Consider the following 18,893-nt stretch of genomic DNA (forward strand, 5'->3'; position numbering starts at 1 on the left):
TCCACCTGCATCGGCAGGCGGACTCTCAACCACTGCGCCACCAGGGAAGCCCAAGTGTAGGGCTTTGATATGTGCGTGTGAGGTCGACCCGAGGAGGGACCATGGCTCCTGAGAGTTTCTGAGCTGTCCAAGGCACCTATCATCGGGTGTCTGTGTGAAATCGCTGAGACTGAATAGGTCCCTTAGTGGACCACCGGGAAACAGAGCCGACTGCGCGAGCTGGGCGCCGCAGGCAGAGCTGCTGAGCTGCTGTTGATTGGGTTTGAAAAGGGTTTTCCAGCTCCTGGGGGCGGAGATGAACCGATTCAATTTGTATGGTCAATCTGCTTGTGGTTTGGAGGTATTTTTCCCAAGAAGTGTTTGCCTGCAGCTCAGATCAGAGCACAGCTGGGCAAGCTGCCTAGGGAGGGTGAGGAAAGAGGCCGGGAGCCCGAAACCTTGCTGCCCTGAAGGCTGAGATCACAGACTGTCATTGAGGCTGGCCTTGAGTCAAAGCAGGTCTTTTGCGTGGAAGAAGGTGCAGGACCAGTCCAACACAGGAAGTAGAAGTGCAGCTGTGGCCAATGGGGGCCAGAACATCGTGTTCTCTTGTACTCTGGCTCCAAGCCACTCTCCTCTGGACTGTGGAGACAGCTGGTACTGGCATCTACGGAGTGAATGAGCCCAGCCTGAGACAGCTTTCAGACCAGAGGAAAGCCTGGCCTCTTGACACAGAGACCAACAACTTGTTGCCTCCTAGGTAAAAGCCCCTGCCTTACTGGTCAGGCTGTGGGTTTTCTTTGGGCGCCTCAGAGGAAAGGATGCATCTCAGCATCTGCCCTTCCTGTTAACTATCACTAGGCAAGTACATAAAGTTTGGGAGGTCCAGCAAAGTCATAATTGTTCATTTCATTTTCTTCAACTGGGGGCTATGTAACAAGAATCCTGAAACCTTTACTTCTCAGGGGACCTGAAGTGGAATGTTAATCTTCTTAAAATGAATAAAGGTAAGACTTGGCCTGTCTTTTGAGGGTATACAATGACACCCAAATGACCCAGTAATAGTCCTTCTCCTGGGCAGGGTCGCTGTGGGAAGGCCTCCAGACCAAGGAGACTTCATGTAGGGCAGATTAGAGAGCAAGGGAGCAAAAGGAAGAGGCTTGCATGCCTTGCTGGAAGGTGAGACTGTGGTCTGTGATGAGGGCACATCTGAGAGAAGTATACTGAGTGGTAAGTGCCTAGCACTAAGAGGTGGCAGGAGGGCTCTGAGCTGTGATACTTTCTCCCCAGGCTCTTCCCCAAGGAGCTCCAGATCACTGAGCCAGCTGACTTTTTGAGTTCATCTTGCACTCACTTGACTTTAATCCCTCACCCTCTGGAGGAGGCCTGAGACCCCAAAATGTGTGGCATTGACCACCCCCAGGGGAGAGGGGAAGGAGCATCAGTGTGTGCCAAAAGACACTTTCTTTTATTCTTTCCTGCTTTTTCTCACCAGAGCTTTAGTTGAGAGACTGTGTCGTAAACATACACACACACACACACACACACACACACACAGCTCACATACCTGCTTTCAAGCTAGAGAAGGTGACTACAGAAGGCATCTGAGTAAAAAGGATGTTAAGGAGGTTGCCGTAAGGTGTTACGGTTGCTTCTGTACAACACCCTCCTACTTATGGAGGCATTCTGGGGTTATTGATAGGGGAAGAATATAAGGGACAAATACAGAAAGGGAGAGGGGAAAAGATGAATAAACAGAAGAAGGAGAGCAAAAAAGAGGAAGAGAAAAAGAGTTATAATGACAGAAACTGATTCGCAGAGACAGAAACATACACAAAGAAAAATTCAAGCGGCACGAAAAAGAGACACAGAGAGACACAAGGAAACTGAGACCCATTGAGTCTTCTATCAGTAGATGCCTCCATAACAGTTTGACCTAGGCTGGCTTATTGTTTCAGGAGAAATTGATAAAATGCACTGAGATCTCTTTCAAACCAAGATGCTCAACTCAAGCCAGCTCTGGTGCCTTGGGGAGCCCAGACATTCTATCACGGCAACAGTTTATCAAGACATCATCTAGAGGATAAGTGAATGGAGAATCGGTGTTGGATAAACTCACTGTCATCTAAGAAAAACATTCAAAACTGACTTTTAAATTTTTTCAATGGCAAAATGAAATGAGGGGGAATGGAGGGTGGAACATCTGTAAAAAAAAAAGAAATCACTCTTGAAAATACTTCATATCACTCTCTACATATATGTCTCCAGACATTCTTACTTGAAAATACAAACACACACAAAAACACATACATATAAAAATGCTTATTATGAAAATTTTCTTCCAGCCTTAAAAGCTTATTAAAACATTAAGAGACATTCTAGCTAGTCCTTAGCCAAAGAAAAGAGAAGAGGATGTATGTGTGTGTCAGTGAAAATGACTGCAGAGTTTTAAGCTTGCCAAAATGGAAAGTAATGACTAGGTTTCTTTTTAAGCTAGAGTTTAAAAGATTCATCTCCTTGTAATAAAATAAATCAGACAAGGACCATAATCTGAGAATGGAAATCAATTGTGAAGTGATACCAAGTGCTTTGGTATTTGTTAAAATGCTAGTACACTGAACCTCCTAATCCAACTGTTTTCAAAGAGTTACTAGCATCATTGCCTTGAAAAAGTTCAATAATCACTTTTCATGAGAAATATACACACACACAATTTAAACGACTCTGGATTCATCATAATAAAACACAAAAAAATGTGTATTACAACTTTCTATCAACATTTTTGGTGCTGTCAGGTGAGTCAAGTTTCAGGCTGGGAGTACAAATTCTGAAGTTTGAGAAGTGGCAATTATTTAACTGGCTTCACTGAGATGATTTAGTCAGTCCCCTAACTGAGCAGTGACCAGAGTGAGTTGCATCCAGGGTGTACATCCTGGTCCTGTGGACCCAGTTTATTAAAGGCTGGCATTTATTTGTCAATAGACGTAACCATTGACTTTGCCTTTCCTTCACACTCTCTTTCTCCCCCAGTATTAAAACGTGATGGATTCAGAAAGTGAGATCCTTGTTGTTTTCAGTGGTTCCTGTTTTGTATCTTTCCTTATGTATCTGTATTGCTTTATTATTAAGGCCTGCCATTTTACTGCTTGGAAGTATTGATCAGGGTGTCCTAACTCTAGAAATATTTATTTCATGCAGAAGCAGCTTTTGTCTAGTAATATTAACATAGGAACCCTGGGAAGGAAGATAGTGGGTGAAAGTAGCATAGATTGGCTTTAAGCATAGGCAGGGTAGGTGTTTGCCTACCTTTTGTGTTTTGATGGATTTAGGGAAAATCTTTCAGCCTAATACCAAATATTTCTCACTATCAAACAGTACTTCTGTAGATGTTAGATATTGATTTTTAAAATTGTGTCATATAGTAGATAGTCTGAAATGCTAGAACAGATATTGCAACAAATATCTTTTGCTTTATTTTTACAGAAAACTGGTGTTTAAAAAACTACCAGGCAGGGGCTTCCCTGGTGGTGCAGTGGTTGAGAGTCTGCCTGCTGATACAGGGGACACAGGTTCGTACCCCCATCTGGGAAGATCCCACATGCCGCGGAGTGGCTGGGCCTGTGAGCCATGGCCGCTGAGCCTGTGCTCCACAACAGGAGAGGCCACAACAGTGAGAGGCCCGCATACCGCAAAAATAAATAAATAAATAAATAAATAAATAAACTACCAGGCAAAGCCTTGCCTTGATACACAAGGCAATTTCCTGCTTTTTAGCATTAAACTGAGCCAGGGTTCAAACGCAAGAAAATGCTCACATTGAGACACTACTGCAAGTGATACATTGTAATTAACACTCAAAATTTAAGAAAAAACTCTTAACTTTTCTGTTTCTGAGCTGTGTCTTTTAACTAGGAACATACAATGGATAAAAAAAATATATATATATATCCTTTGAGTAAGAAAGTATAGTCAAATGCATTAATATCCTCCCCTCTACTTTAATGGCTGCAGAATGAAACAAATACCCATGGAGATGTGTCCAAGATCACACACGGACCTGGCTGTTTTCCAGCTCAAGTGCCCTGTATACTGGCCTTGCCGTGAGCTTCACTCTGCCCCTCTAGGGTAGGGGTGGTGTCTTTCCCAGCCCTGCAGGGTGAGCAGGTTATTGAACCAAACCCTTCAGCAGCATTCAGATTGTATTTAACCCTTTGTCATACTATCTGAGATCATCAGATGCTTAAGGTTGTACCTGATTCCTAAAGATCTCCTTTCCATGGACCAGCTGGATGTCAATCCCAGCTGCGTTTAACTGGACATGCAATGCCTACTCTGGCAAATACCATATCACTGTAGAGTAGGGCCACATCTGGGCTTATTATTTATTTTTATTTCATTCATCTTCTCTGCCCAAAGTTAGTCAAGAAAAAAATTGTCCTCATATTTCTGTGGGCAAAACTCCTAGATCCAACATTTTTTAAAAACCTACCAGCCATAAGTTATAAATTGAGTAGAAAAAAATGGGAAAAATAGTTGCATGCCTTTAATATAAAATTCAGTGAGAATGAGGAGCATAATGAACCCAAAAGCGCTGTTATAATCATTATCATAGGAAGACCTTCATCATTTGATAGCAGATATCTGATGAACACATGACATGATTAAAGTCAAAGGAATAAATTTTCCTTCAGCTAACTTTTTTGCAAGAATAAGCATTTAACTTCCCAATTGTCACCATGAGAACGCAATGAACACATATAAGAATTTGTTTCCCTGTTCTTTCTTCCTCCACTCTACTTAAGAACATGGATTACAAAGTTTGGCATGCATAACTGAATTGCTAGATGCATTGAAGTACTGAAATCTTGAAAGATTATATTGAAGTAAGCTTATTAGAAGTTGAAGGATTCAGTGTGGGAATTACTTTTAATATTAATTAGACCAGTTTTCTTAATTTTCTGGAGTGAGAACACAGCTATATGTTAGAGGCCTGTAATTAATATATTTTATCTACTACTATAAGAAGAACATACACTTACACTGCATTGGTAAAATAGCAAAAATGTCTTTCCAAGGATCAAGTTGATAAAATCAGATCAGAATATGTATTCTAACAGATGTATTTCCCATAGATTTTTGAAACTCAAATCCAATATTTTTGTTTAATTCATTAGCTTAATTTATTAAAATGGTTCTCAAATTTAAGGAAGGTGATTACTTTAAAGACTTCTGAATTTTTGAATCTGCTTTAGGATTTAAACAAAAGTTGAGTGTGCCAGTGTTAGCATAAACTTCTGTTTCTAGTGTCTGGCCACAAAGGATTTATAATTGTATAGTTAACTTAAAGATTAACACATTCTCGAAATTAACCTCCATCATCTTTTTAATGTTGAAAACAGCTGTGCTTACTATGTTCCAGGCATTATGCTAAGTGGTTTGTGTATATTATTTCACTAACCCTCAGATATATACACTTACAGAAACATACCCTGTGATGAAGGTATTAAAAGTAAAAACAAAAGTTTAGAGGAAAGAGACTGAATGTTAAAAAAAGAAGAAGACTTGTGTAAGGTCTCAGAAAGTAGCAAAGTCAGAATTTGAATCAGGTCAGTATGAATCCAAAGTCTGTCCTCCTATGTGCTATACTGCTTGAGCCTTATTCATTTTTGTCAGTTATCATAGTGCTAGTAATTTGCATAGAAAGTCAAATTTTCTTCCAGGTTTTATGAGTCTGGGATAGTGTGTAGCATGCAATTTCCCAATTCACAGAACCAGTAGTATTGAAGAAGGAGGAGGAAGAAAGAATAACTAGAAAAAAAAGTTGATTTTCCAAATTTTTATCAAGATGATGTATTTGTCAGGATTCTTTTGCTTGCAAGTGATGAAAACCCAGCTGAAACTCATTTAAGCAAAGATGATTTATTTATGTAAGCAACTTAGCTAGTTCAGGCAAAGTGGAATTCGGGTACTCAAATTATGTTGTGAGGAAACTGCCTCTCTGCATTTCTTGACGTTGGTAAGCTTTTTCCCAAGAAATGGCAAAAATGATCATAAGCAAATTATTTCAGATTCACATTCTACAAGCTTGGAAGTATGCCAAAATATCTTAACCATGGAGAATGAGGATCAAGGGAGAGTAGGAAGAATAACAATTCGAGGAAATGATCTTTATCATGAAGTTGCTTGTACTTTTGCCAAAGTGTGGCACTAGGTATCAACCAGTCTCAAAACATTTTATTTATACTTAATATAGGTATATATTTGAAATATTTATATATTTCATTTAATGTGTTTCATTCTTTCTTTTGTAAATTAAAAGTGACAGTTGGAATCCCTTCATATGAGTTTGACATCATCCCTTTGATTAGTAAGTACTGCAGAACACAGGGGATTTTTTTCCTCCAGTCAGATTTAGTTTCTTTTACACATACGTTTTTCTTCAAGTAACCCATATTTCCTATATAGAAAACTAGAGAGGCCATGAATCTTTGCCCTTGACCTGCCATAAATATCTGAGAAACGTAATGCTTTCAGATACATTAGCTTAAATCTGAACGTCTACTTTGTTGCACATACAGTTCATTAGAAGCAATATTTTCAGGGCCAACCTTGTTTTGTGCATGTGTTAATTCACATACCTATTTATAGTGGTTAATAAAATATTAGAATTTTTATTAGAGAATTAAAAATTGCTTTCTATCTGCTTAAAGCAAGTTCAGATTTCATATTCAATAAGAGCTTTTATAAACCTTATATCCCTTAAAGCACATCTATATCCTCTGTATCTCCATAGATTTTGAATATATTTAATTTGTATTAACCACAAATTTATTTTTCTTTCAAGAGATAAATTCCCTTCATGTTCCTAGTTATAACATTTTTTGGTAATTCAAAATCAACATTTTACTGTAAGGATTTTCCAATTGTCAACAAAAACACTTTATTTTCTTTCTAATGTGGGCATCTGTGCATCCCAGAGCCTCTCTCTCTGCATGTTCCATGTGGGCTGAAGAATATCTTATAAAGGTTTATGGGTGTTTCTGGCTGAAATAAAGAGAATGTTCAAAAGAGTCTTTTAGCTGTGGAAAATGAACTTCTATCATAAATGTACATCCCTCATGCCCCCAGTACCTGACAGCCCAGTGCTTTGGCAGCTGAACAGATCACAAAGCTGGTTCTGAGGCTTGCAATAACTTTACTCTCAGATAAAAGTTAACAGGAATTAACTACAGCTTAGTTCAGTACACATGAGAGAGCTGAGCTCTCTGAAAAGGTGAAAATGTCAATAATTCAGATGCAGTTTGCAAGAGAGCCCAGGGGTGCCTGATTTCTTATTGCTGATGAAAAGCGCATGACCCAATCCTAAGCACACAGGCAGGCATCTCACATCCGCATGCATAAACATGCTCCTTGGAAGTGGTAGGCAAGTCTCTTCTTGACACAAAGGTGTCTTTATCCATTTTAAGGAAAAGTAAAACTTAGCCCAGGGAGATATTTCAGGATATATTGGAATCAATTATTTGAGCACAACATTGTGAGGTGTCACATCCTTGGGAGCACAATTCTGATTGGTGCTCTGCTGATGGCCCTGGAGTTCTTGGGCTGTATTTGCTGATTAAGTCATGCGAGTAAGAAGAGGCTGTGTGGGGGAATATTGGGCTCCAGTAGAGGCAGGGATTGAAGGTCCAGGTTTGCTCTTGATCATTGAAAGTGGTTATCTGGGAGCCTCCTGCCTGCACTGGCTCTTACTTCCCCACCTGGATAGGGAGGTCAGAGTAGTACAGGGTCCACTTAGTCTTAGACCCAGACTGTAGAACAAACAGGCCCAGAAAGTTTGTGCTGCTCTTTGTTTCCCCAGTGTACTCACTTAAGAGCAAAAGACCCCTATACATCTCTCTGGATTTGGTTAAATAATATTTTCACTTTTGTTGGAAAAGTGGCCCCCTCACCGTGGGCAATTACTTCGCATGTCTTTTAGTTTCACAATTTAATGCAAAACAGTAAGTTTGTGTATCCCTCCTCCCCACTAGACTATCCTGAGCCCCTTTCCAGTCAACCTCCAACCCCTTTCTATCCTCCCACTCCCACCGCCCCCTCCCCGTCAGTCTCTGAAGTGTCACGGTGTTTTTTTATGCTTCCAACAGTTTCCAAAACAAACAGTGAAGGCTATGACCAGCCGGGTATTCACTCAGTCCGATGCAACAGTATCTCCCAATCCGAGCGACCTGAGCCGCCATTAGGGGCAGGTCCACTCCCTAAAAGGGCCACGCTTGCCAGTCTCTGAGCTCTGCCAGGTCCGGGAATCTGGGACTTGAGGACTGATGTTCCGCACATGTCCACTGGGAGGGAGAAGAGCGAAAAGGGAAAGGGGACTAGACTCCAGAGGACTCTGGCTCCAGTTTAATCTCCTTTCATTCTGTCTGTTCAAAGAAAATCTATACGTATATATAAAAATTATACACACACATTTTTCCCCCTGAATATAGATTCAGAAATTGTTTTCTGAGTTTTCAGGTTTTTCTGATTTTCCCGCTTTCCCTCCTTTGCCTGTCCTCTGCGCCCTCCCACCCTCTCCCTCCCTAACCCAGCTCAGGTTGAAACTTTGCAGAGTACGTTCTCTTCACCCTCTCCAGGGATGGCTCTGAGCTCTCGGGCGCACGCCTTCTCGGTGGAAGCCTTGGTGGGCAGACCCAGCAAAAGAAAACTGCGAGACACAAGAGAGGAGGCGCAACTTGAGCTGCTTGAGAAAGAGAGTGGAGAGGCGGAGGAGGAGAGAAGGAGCAGCGCCGCAGGAAGGAAGAGCGAGCAGCCTGGTGAGTACCCCTACCGCGGCCCAAACCCCAGCGCCGGCTACCATGGCTTGCTGGATCGGAAGGTCTCAGCGCCGCGTCGCTGCAGGAGGGCGGCTAGCCCTATCAAAGGATGTCTTGGCCCAGCGATGGCCGCGTACGGGGCGGCGGGGATACCTCAGCCATCTGGCTGTAGGGGGAAGTTTCAGAGCCTCCACGTTAAGCCCATAGTGTTGTGGTTCATTTGCGGTGAAGGGGAGGGTCCCCACAGATTTATGAAGCGAGACTCTCCAAACTCCCGGAAGCCCTGAGAGCCAGAGGGTGAATGTTTCTCGGGGTAGAAAACAGGGCATGGACCCAGATCCCGAGGGGATTCAGCATCAGGGACGAAAAGTCTCCGAGAGAGATGAGGATGGGCAAATTTGAAGAAGGGTCATGCATTTCACAGGGCGCTACCTGGGCCCCTTTCTCTCCATCAGGGGGCCAGAGTGGGTGTTGTGGGGAATTTGGAGATCCGACGCCAAGGTTCCCGGGGAAGAGACAAGGCCGGTCTGTTCTGAGACAGGCGTCAGCGAGAAGGGGGCGCGGGAACTGCGAAGCTCTCTCAAACTCTCAGCGTCTCTGTGTCCAGCAGAAAAGCGACCCAAGACAGAGCCCTTAGCAACTACCTTCTCAGGCTGTAGAGGCGGCAGCGGCGGCTGCAACAGCTTCGGAAGTCTGGAAGAAAAAGATTCTATCCAAGTGGAGCTTCAAGGATCCGAGCTGTGGAAGAGATTTCATGACATTGGAACTGAGATGATCATTACCAAGGCGGGCAGGTTCGGCTTTGCCCAAGCTGTTCAAGGGCCGCACACAGTAGGCACTTAATGTTCTGCTCTCATAAGATGGGTGCCTCCAGTTTTATGCTTTGGTACCCTTCTCCCCATAATCCCACCCCAGACAGGTATTGGAAGCCAGTGCCTCTCAATCGACCAGACTAGGCCTTGCCTGGCCCATGTTAGTGGCTCGGCCTTTCTTTCCTGTACACCCTGATTCCAAGAACTCATTCTTGCAGCTCCTGCCTGTGTAGTATATGACAAAAATTAGATCTCCCAAGGCAGGTGCCAGATGCCACCCCCACATCTTAAGCTATGGCCAGGCCTTTCTGTTAAAGCCTCACAGTTATCAGTGGACAATATCCCATCTAGCAGGCTCTCAGCCCACTGTCCTGAGCCCAGGTCAATTTGAGGTGGGGCTTTCCCTCTTCCACCTTTTCCTGTGCGGCATTTTCTTCACATCAGCTGGGTAATTTTTCTGTGTGTGAATCTTCCTAATTTCAGTCTTTCCCAAATCTGCCTCACAGAAAGTACCGCTGAAAACTCAGGGGAGAGGCACAGCTGTTTCTTTCCTACTTTTTCTTCTATAGCTTTTTATTATGGTGGTGATAGGAAGTGGGGTGGACAAAGCCTTGTGGTAAGGATATTCTGATCCACTCAAAAATCCTGAGTTTGTTCAATCAAACATGTAACCAACAATCTTTCCTCATGTAGCAAATCTCATTCACTGAACCTGTCTAGAATAAGAAGAGTATAGTTTATTCCTTTACTTTTCATTTGTCCCCAACCCCCGCTGGCGCCAAATGTTTCTAATAGCGCCCAGGTCAGTCGCTATTTTCTCTCCCACAGGAGGATGTTCCCCTCTGTTCGGGTCAAGATAAAAGGACTGGACCCAGGGAAACAGTACTATGTGGCCATCGATGTGGTGCCGGTGGATTCCAAACGCTATAGGTAACCAGGCCCAAAGGAGGGTACCACAGGCTGGGAATGGGGATTCATATCTATGGAACCTGAGAGTGCTGTTTTGAAAACTCTATCATGGTAGGGTTAATTGCTCTCCTGTGGGCTTTGAGAGTTGAATTTTCTCCCTCAAACTGGAGTTCAGGGAGTTCAGACTGAGAGAAAAGCAGGCTTGTTTTTCTTTCCTCTCACTCCTGGATCACAGATTCCAGCTGGTGCTTCAGTGCACCCCAAACCTCTTGCCTACCCACTGCTCTAGCCTTGGCTCTGCAAACTGCAGAGGGTTTTGGCTCAGGCATCTGGGAGGGAAGCTGTTTAAAGGAATTTGGGGAGAAATACCTGGGCTTCTGGGGCCCTACCGGGCTCTGGGATGTGCTAATTTAGCAGCAGGGTCCTTGAGCGATGCCCTGATTTGCCATCCAAAGCTAGTCTAGCAGTTATCTTGCCTAAGTCTATTTTTCTTCCTTCCTTAGCCTCTCCCCTGAAGTGGAGGCCAGGTCCCAGAGAATACAAGTAACCTTTCTCTTGATGTAAGCTCTCTACTTAAAGCAGGCTAAAAGTGGCCGAACTGAGCTAAAGCCAAGAGGCCCTTCTTTGCTGGCAGCCCAGAAGCTCGGGTCGGCCAGCGCTTTAGCTCAGGGGTATGGGGGTTGGGCGGCATCTGCCCGCACTCGGCCTGTGAGCGTTAGACCGAAGTGGGTGCCTAGCCTTTCTAGGAAACAGCCGGCAACGCACCCAATTCTGGGAGTGAGGGGCAAAAAGAAGGCTGGGCTCAAGAGCCTGCTGGGGCCGTAGCCCAGAAATAGCAGAACAAGCTGCTTATCACGTTTCAGCTGGCTTGGGAATTCGGCGCATAATTTAGCGGTTGAGATTGAAGACAATGCGAAAATCAGCCCCGAGGCCGCAGCGGGCAGAGTTCCTTGAGGGTATTCTCATGTAAAGCATTGTGGACAAAGGGGCTTCCAAGACTACTGGTCTGGTGGCGGTGGGCTGCACAGACACTTTCCCTCACACTTCTGCTTCTTCCCTGACGCTTGTAGGACAGGAGGATTTTTCGGGTGTCTCTGCTCAGTAAAACGGGTTAGATGAATTTTTGTTGCGGTTTCTGTGAGGAAATGCAAACCAGACTCTGAAATCCCATGACATTATACTTGCCCTGGCACTTCACTACATTTTAATGACGTATATGCTTATTTACAGTTTGCTTTCTATCCCTGGACGATCTTTAGAAATGAAGTTGTATCTTTTACTAGTTGCCTTTGAGATTAGCAGGCAAACCTTGGCCGAAGCCTTTAGGACGGGATCGCGTCCTAAAGTGGTTCAGAGACTGAGTCCCTAAATTTTGTAACTAATAAATAGGTAGTCCCTGCTCCTGGCTTTGGCCCGCTGCGCCTAAAGCCACACTCCGCGCATTTTCAGGTATGTGTATCACAGCTCGCAGTGGATGGTAGCCGGGAATACAGACCACTCATGCATCACTCCCAGGTTCTATGTTCACCCGGACTCGCCTTGTTCGGGAGAGACATGGATGCGTCAGATCATCAGCTTCGATCGCGTGAAACTCACCAACAACGAGATGGACGACAAAGGCCATGTAAGTGTGTGCGATCCTTTGTTCCGAGGAGAGGAGGGGGATGCCAAGGTGTCAGCCGGAAGGTCACCCTGGAGAAGCCAAGGAGGTGTCTTCCAGATGTGCTAGTTGTAGTCTTTAGGAACTGTCCAAGTTCTAGGCCTGTGGCCAAAGTAGCTCTTGTGACTTTTATTTGGCATCTGAGAGTGCTGGGCGTTGGGGATGGTGAGTGAAAGGAGTTTGAGGACCAAAGGAGACTTGTTTAAGCCAGGATGCCTGGTCTGAGACAGTGAAAGGGAATTCTTCCCTGAGCTCTCTGGCACTTCAGCCTCCCTGGCAATCACTGTGGGCTCTGATTGCCTTCCCATGATGGGCACCTTCTGTGTGACATGGTATGGTGAAAATCTTCTCCACAACCCGCCCCAATGGAAGGCCTTTTCAAGTCACCTAGATCTTGAACCTTCTTCCCAGGTGCACCTCACCTCTGCCCTGCTTGGCCTGGCCCTGTGCCAGCCACAAAAGGAAGAAGGATGCTCCTGGGCTTAGGAGGTGGGGGATGTCAAATGCTTTCCCATCAGTTACCTAAGCCCAGAGAACTTATGGCAGGCAGTTAGATCCCAATAACACTTGGGAATATCACATGGTCACCCACATTTGGAAGCAGGAAAGGACCCCAACTGGAAATGGAATCACTGCTTTCTGGTGTGCTGTGGTGCCCCATTCCTGAAACCCCTTATGCCTGAAGGCCTCTGTCCAGGGCCAAATGGCAAAGAAAAGTCCTTGTGTGTGGCTAGCCTAGGCTTTCTGGTTTAGCTTCACTTTTGTGTGGGAAGGTTGGGGGTGCTGATGAGAGGGGGCAGTGTGGGGGAGGGGAAGCCAATTACTAGGCAGCATTTGACCACTGATTTCTCCTCCAGATCATTCTGCAGTCCATGCACAAGTACAAGCCCCGTGTGCATGTGATGAAGCAGGACAGCAGGGTCGACATGTCCCGGATTCAGTCCCTGCCTGCTGAAGGGGTTAAAACATTCTCCTTTAAAGAAACTGAGTTCACCACAGTGACAGCTTACCAAAACCAGCAGGTAAATCCAACTAAGTCCCAGGCAAGCAGGGATGACTCCAGAGAAACTTTAGGGAAAGAGTGAAGCTGTACTATATGGATTGAATTTTCCACAATTAAAAAGAAATTCATAGCATTATTGCATTGTCATCAAGGCAAGATTGATTATGAATTGTGTGGATCTTGTGTTAGAAAGGATAGAAAGGAGAGTAGAACAAAGAGTGTCAGGAGATAAAACATTTCAAATTTGACTTAGCAATATGCTTACATTTATTTAACATGCCATATTACATGTTGAAAACTTGTGTGGTTGTTGTAACCATTAAAAGAAACAGTGACAGTGTTTTTACTGAGGGTACTGACTTTATCTTTCTTTCTCTTTTGAATCCATAGATCACCAAACTGAAAATAGACAGGAATCCTTTTGCTAAAGGATTTAGAGATCCCGGAAGAAACAGGTAAATGATATAACAGTCACATCTAATATTTATATAGCCCTCTTCACAGGTATAACAGCTAAGGAAACTGTGGTTCAGAGACTGAGTCCCTAAATTTTGTAACTAATAAATAGGTAGTAAGAAAGAAACCTGGACATTTTGTCTTCAAAATCTTGCCTCCTCCCACTCCCTCCCCAACCCACTTTTAAGATATTGCTTATTCTAGATTCTTAGGTTTTTATTCATGGAATAATCACGGGGAATTTTATTCAGAAGTCTATCTATAAAAGGAAAACATTTCAGATATTCACCCCTAAAAACTATAACAAAATAACTCAAAAGCTTACACAAATTATTATTTTCAGGAATTGCATTCTGGACTTGCTAAAGTTTGAATCTCTTTTTCAGAGGTGTATTGGATGGGGTTTTAGAGAGCTACCCATGGAGGCCTTCTCTCACTTTGGATTTTAAAACTTTTGGTGCAGACACACCAAGTAAGAAAAGTTTTATTAATTTTTATTTGTAAATGTTAATGAAATAACAACAGCCAGAACCTCTGTACAAATACTACACAAGTGGATAAGTATATGCCAGAAAATGTGTGTTTAAAATCAAGTGGGTGTATATTTATCCTGATGAGGAGGTAAGAAGCAAAAAGGGAGGGTAACTGGCAAGAAAGAAAAGAGCATAAACGTGGTAATGGTGGATTTACTGCCTTGTGTCTTCTTGAGTTATCATACATCCTGAGAGCTATAGAAATCACTTGGATTCTTCAGCATCTCACTATCTCATATTCCTTAGGATCTGCCTGTGGTGCACTAGTGGTCTTATTTGCAAGCATGTTAGATATTGAAATAAATATTTTATGAGAAACTTTCAGCACATGATAAAAATGACTCCCATTCAATTTCATCATCACTTGACTCTAATTTTCCTTTTGTTGTGACTAGGGAAAATAAATGTTGAAAACAATACTAAGCCATGGCAATTAGTTTAATTGTCGTAAGCATTTAAAATATTTGCAAGGTATTTGTTCTCAAGTAGTACATTACATGACTAAATAATAATTTGACAATGCCTGCTTTCTGGTGGAAGAATGCATACCTTCATTTACTCTGATATTTAAGGATAAATAGAAGATCTTTATTCGTGAGCAATATGGAATCATTTTACCCATTTGTCTTAACTCCATTAAAGTTGTTTGTCTTTAAACATTAATTGAAGGTTACCATCACATTATAGTTAGCTTGAATTTTACATGATACCATAACAGCTAATTGAAATGTGAAGAGATCAAGTCTAATCATTTAGTGAAATATTTCACTCAATTGACTGTATTAATTTGGTTTAGAGAGTTGCATAGAAAAATTTGAACACTTATTTGGTAGTATCACTTTAATAGAATCTAGGCAGCATGCTTTTAAAATATCCAAGTCAACACATGGTGCACTAATTTAAAAATAATGCTAACCTTGATCATTAATTGATAATTTAAAATACACAATTTTCTTAATTATTTAAAATGTCCAGAATGCTCTCAAATTGCAAAGAAAAGGGGTACCAGTTTTTTTAATAACTTTTGGATGTTTAATTATAGAATATATTTGCCACGCTCTTGATAAAGGATTAGCCTATGTCTGTATACAAAAATAGTTAAGAAAAACAGTAGCCCCTAAAAAAAAACCCACAAAATTTGATCAAGTTCAGTCAATAACCAATTTTTTTTAAATTTAAATATTTACAAATATAAGGTGTAAAGTCTAGATTTTCCTGGACCTTATATCTATCCCTAATTTTAGTAGATGCTAGGCAACCATAAAAGATCACCTGGCAACATTGATATGAACACTTTCATTTTTATCTTGGTATTTTTAACCTGCAAGACTGTCTTTTACTCTTGATATAGTACACTATGGAAATTTCCCCGTCTATGATTTTCATATAAGAAAAAAACTAATATATTTAAATGTTATTTTAATTTATAAGATTACTTTCATATGCACTGATTTTTAATCAGACTGAAGTTGTCTATAAAATCTCAAAAAAACTGTTCAATTTAATCAAGTGCTTATTTTAGTAATTTTTTATGGTTAAAAAACAGCTTTTACTTGTAAGATATAATTGGCTCTGGATCATATTTAATTGGGCTTCTTTTTTAATTCACTGAATAAATGTTGTTCAAGTGCCTAGTATAGTTCTAAAGCATAGTGAATGCTCAATGCATGATACATAATAATAATGCCAAAAGTAATAGTGGTTGTGGTAGAGATACCATATTCAACTTTGGTCAGAGGAATGTTCTTTTCCAAAGGACTTAAAATGACTGTGAACTTGCAAGGAAAGCTAATCTAAGAATGAAGCAGGGATAGTTATGGACATGATTACTGATTCAGTAGGAACATTTAGTTCATTGTTCATTGACTGCATTGTCATTCACAGGTGGAAGCAATGGCTCATCTCCAGCGACCTCTAGTGGAGGGGCTCCCTCTCCTTTGAACTCTTTGCTTTCTCCACCTTGCTCCCCTCCAACATTTCACATACCTACAAGCTCCCTTGGAATGCCCTGTCCAGAGGTATACCTACACAATATCAACCTGCCCCTTTGCTACAAGATTTGCCCAACTAATTTTTGGCGACAGCAGCCTCTTGTCTTGCCTGCTCCTGAAAGGCTAGCAAGCAGCAACAGTTCTCAGTCTTTAGCCCCACTCATGATGGAAGTTCCCATTTTATCTTCCTTGGGGGCCACCAATTCAAAATACGGTTCATCTGAAGACTGCAATGGACAGTGTCAACAAGCATCTAATTCTTCCAGTCAAATGTTGTATGGATTACAGGCACCTGGAAATATTTTATCACCCAACCCCATTGCCCAGGAAGCAATTGGTTGCTCATTCCATCCTTCCTATGGCTTTTATAGGTACAACTTCTCCATGCCATCTAGACTGGTAAATGCTACCAACCATCTCAAAGTGAATGAAAACAGTCAAGTTTCTTTAATAGAAGGCAAATGCAATCATGCTCGTTGGTATCCAAAAATTAACCATTGCCTTTAATGGAATAGTCAAGTTTCTAAAACAATTACATGTAAGCATATATTTTCTTTATTTGTAGCCAAAAAAGGTCAAGAGCTAATGGGCTTAAAAAGCTTCATTATCAGAGGGTATTCCTCTATTCTGCATTTAAAGTGCCTTATGATATGTTCTTAAGAAGGCTGATTACAGTAGCCTTAGGCCTCAAAATAAGATACTCAGTAAACATTGTTTGATGAGGTAGGCTACCAGTGAAAAGTGACTTCAGGTGATGAAATCTCTAATTATAGTGAAGCCTGTTTACCACATCAACTGCCTCTTGCATATTGACAATGACCAAAGGAAGGTGGATTTAATTCCTGTGAAGGTAGTGAAACAATTACAGTTTTTATCTATGAATATTGGCTTCATTGTAATTATCTATCTAGTAACTGTAGAAAAATTTCATTGTTCATTTGCATTATACTTTTATACTCTGCTGTTGAAGGAACTACTAATCTCAATTTTAAGGTACAAATAAAGACATAAACATTCTAATATTAATATTTGCAGCCTAAGGACCATTTAATCCTGAAGGAACACAAAGATTAAATGAAAAGCAAAGTATTCTAAATAAATTTGATCTTTTATTCTCTTTTATTTTTTGGGTAATTCTCAGGTGATGCTTGTTTACTTAGTCCTTAACAAACCCGGTATTTTTTGTTTGTTTGTTTGTGATACGCGGGCCTCTCACTTTTGTGGCCTCTACCATTGCGGAGCACAGGCTCTGGACGCGCAGGCTCAGTGGCCATGGCTCACGGGCCCAGCCGCTCCGCGGCATGTGGGATCCTTCCGGACCGCGGCACGAACCCATGTCCCCTGCATCGGCAGGCAGACTCTCAACCACTGCGCCACCAGGGAAGCCCCAAACCCGGTATTTTGTATACACAGTTTACAAAAACAAATTGTTGTAGCTCTCCAAAAAGACTGAGAAGTTATGATTTGAAGGGAGAGAATATATTTGAATCCATAAATATGAAAACATCATTACAATGGTACAATTTAATTTCAGTCCTCTGCATCAATCATGGTAAATTGGACAAAAGTAGCGTAACATAAATGAGACTTTATTTTAGGCTATGAAGTTGAAAAGTTTCCTTTCACCTGGTCCTAAATTTTCTGAAGACTTAAGTATAACCTACATATAACCTCTATATCCTTAAGATGAATTGAATTTTACTTTTTCATGCTACTAGCTCTACAATTTATTAAGCCAGGGCCCTTCATATCACAATGGTATGACTTAACAAACTAAAGACATTGATAAACTGCTTTTTAAAAGTTTTCCAACACATATTAGGGAGAGCATGTCATTATTATTTATTTTGCTCAAAATGTTTTTTCCTCTCAAATGTACCTTATAAATATACCTTCTTATATATGTATTGAAATGATATGCCCCTTCACTTCTGGGCTTAGGGATAGAACAGCACATAGTTACATTCAAATTGAGTATTCTAGTCAAGATGAAATATTATTTATGGCCCAGACTAATTAGGTACCTGCTATAAAAATCTTTAAGGCAGAAAACCTGTACTACCCAAGTTTATCAAGTCAAGGATTAAAGTAGAAAGTACACTTTATTTCTGTCTACTCCAAAGCAGGAAAGCTGTAGGCTAACTTTTACCACTAAAATAAATTATGATTTTTTAAAGCAGAAACTCCCGCATCAGATTGTAGTAAAACTTATTCTGATGGCAGATACTTAGCAACTAACAACATAACATAAAGAATTTGATTGCAAAATCCAGAAAATTTCTGGGTTACTTTTTAATGATTATTTAAGAGACAGCATAAATTTTGTAGCTGCTCAAGTACATATACCCCATACTTTATATTTCAGATAATTTTTCTATATGTAACCCATATAAAATTGATAATACAGAACTATATGTGTAAAGGTGATTTATATTAAGGAGCAAAAATTTAAAGGCTAGAAACTGGACATCTATTTTAAGCCGTTTTTAAACATTGTTCATAAATTGTCATTTCATAATTTTAATTGAAAAAGAAGAAGTAACCAAGAGAAATTCTTTATAGAAAATTAGACTTGGAAGAGACCTTAAGAAGTTCAGTAAGCAGTCCCCTATTTTCTGAGCAAGTTACTCATCTGCAGGAAACAGACGAGTAACTTGCTAACAGCTCTAATTCATGCACAAATTGTATTTAGTGCCCTTACTATTTTATAATAAATAATTACTACCCAATAGGATGG

General features: G+C 41.3%; 1 protein-coding gene across 1 annotated transcript; it reads left to right on the forward strand.

The window, feature by feature from the left end:
• The first annotated feature begins 8,518 nt into the window (after positions 1–8,518).
• TBX22 (T-box transcription factor 22) lies at positions 8,519–17,000 on the forward strand. Its single transcript, XM_027095646.1, has 8 exons — positions 8,519–8,792; positions 9,403–9,586; positions 10,433–10,534; positions 11,963–12,137; positions 13,031–13,195; positions 13,567–13,631; positions 14,019–14,104; positions 16,050–17,000. The coding sequence occupies exons 1-8, from the start codon at positions 8,615–8,617 to the stop codon at positions 16,661–16,663; spliced, it is 1,569 nt and encodes a 522-aa protein (XP_026951447.1). The 5' UTR covers positions 8,519–8,614; the 3' UTR covers positions 16,664–17,000.
• Positions 17,001–18,893: the final 1,893 nt, after the last annotated feature.

Source organism: Aethalodelphis obliquidens, unplaced genomic scaffold (genome assembly GCF_003676395.1).
Source record: "Aethalodelphis obliquidens isolate GAN/ISIS:26980383/991018 unplaced genomic scaffold, ASM367639v1 scaffold92, whole genome shotgun sequence".
Classification (NCBI taxonomy): Eukaryota; Metazoa; Chordata; class Mammalia; order Artiodactyla; family Delphinidae; genus Aethalodelphis; species Aethalodelphis obliquidens.

Excerpts from the sequence above, each read along its gene's own strand:
- TBX22 (XM_027095646.1), top strand. The coding sequence starts at position 8,615 with ATGGCTCTGAGCTCTCGGGCGCACGCCTTCTCGGTGGAAGCCTTGGTG. Across the intron at positions 9,587-10,432 it reads ATCATTACCAAGGCGGGCAG|GAGGATGTTCCCCTCTGTTC; the intron begins GTTCGGCTTTGC and ends TCTCTCCCACAG. Across the intron at positions 14,105-16,049 it reads TTTTGGTGCAGACACACCAA|GTGGAAGCAATGGCTCATCT; the intron begins GTAAGAAAAGTT and ends TGTCATTCACAG.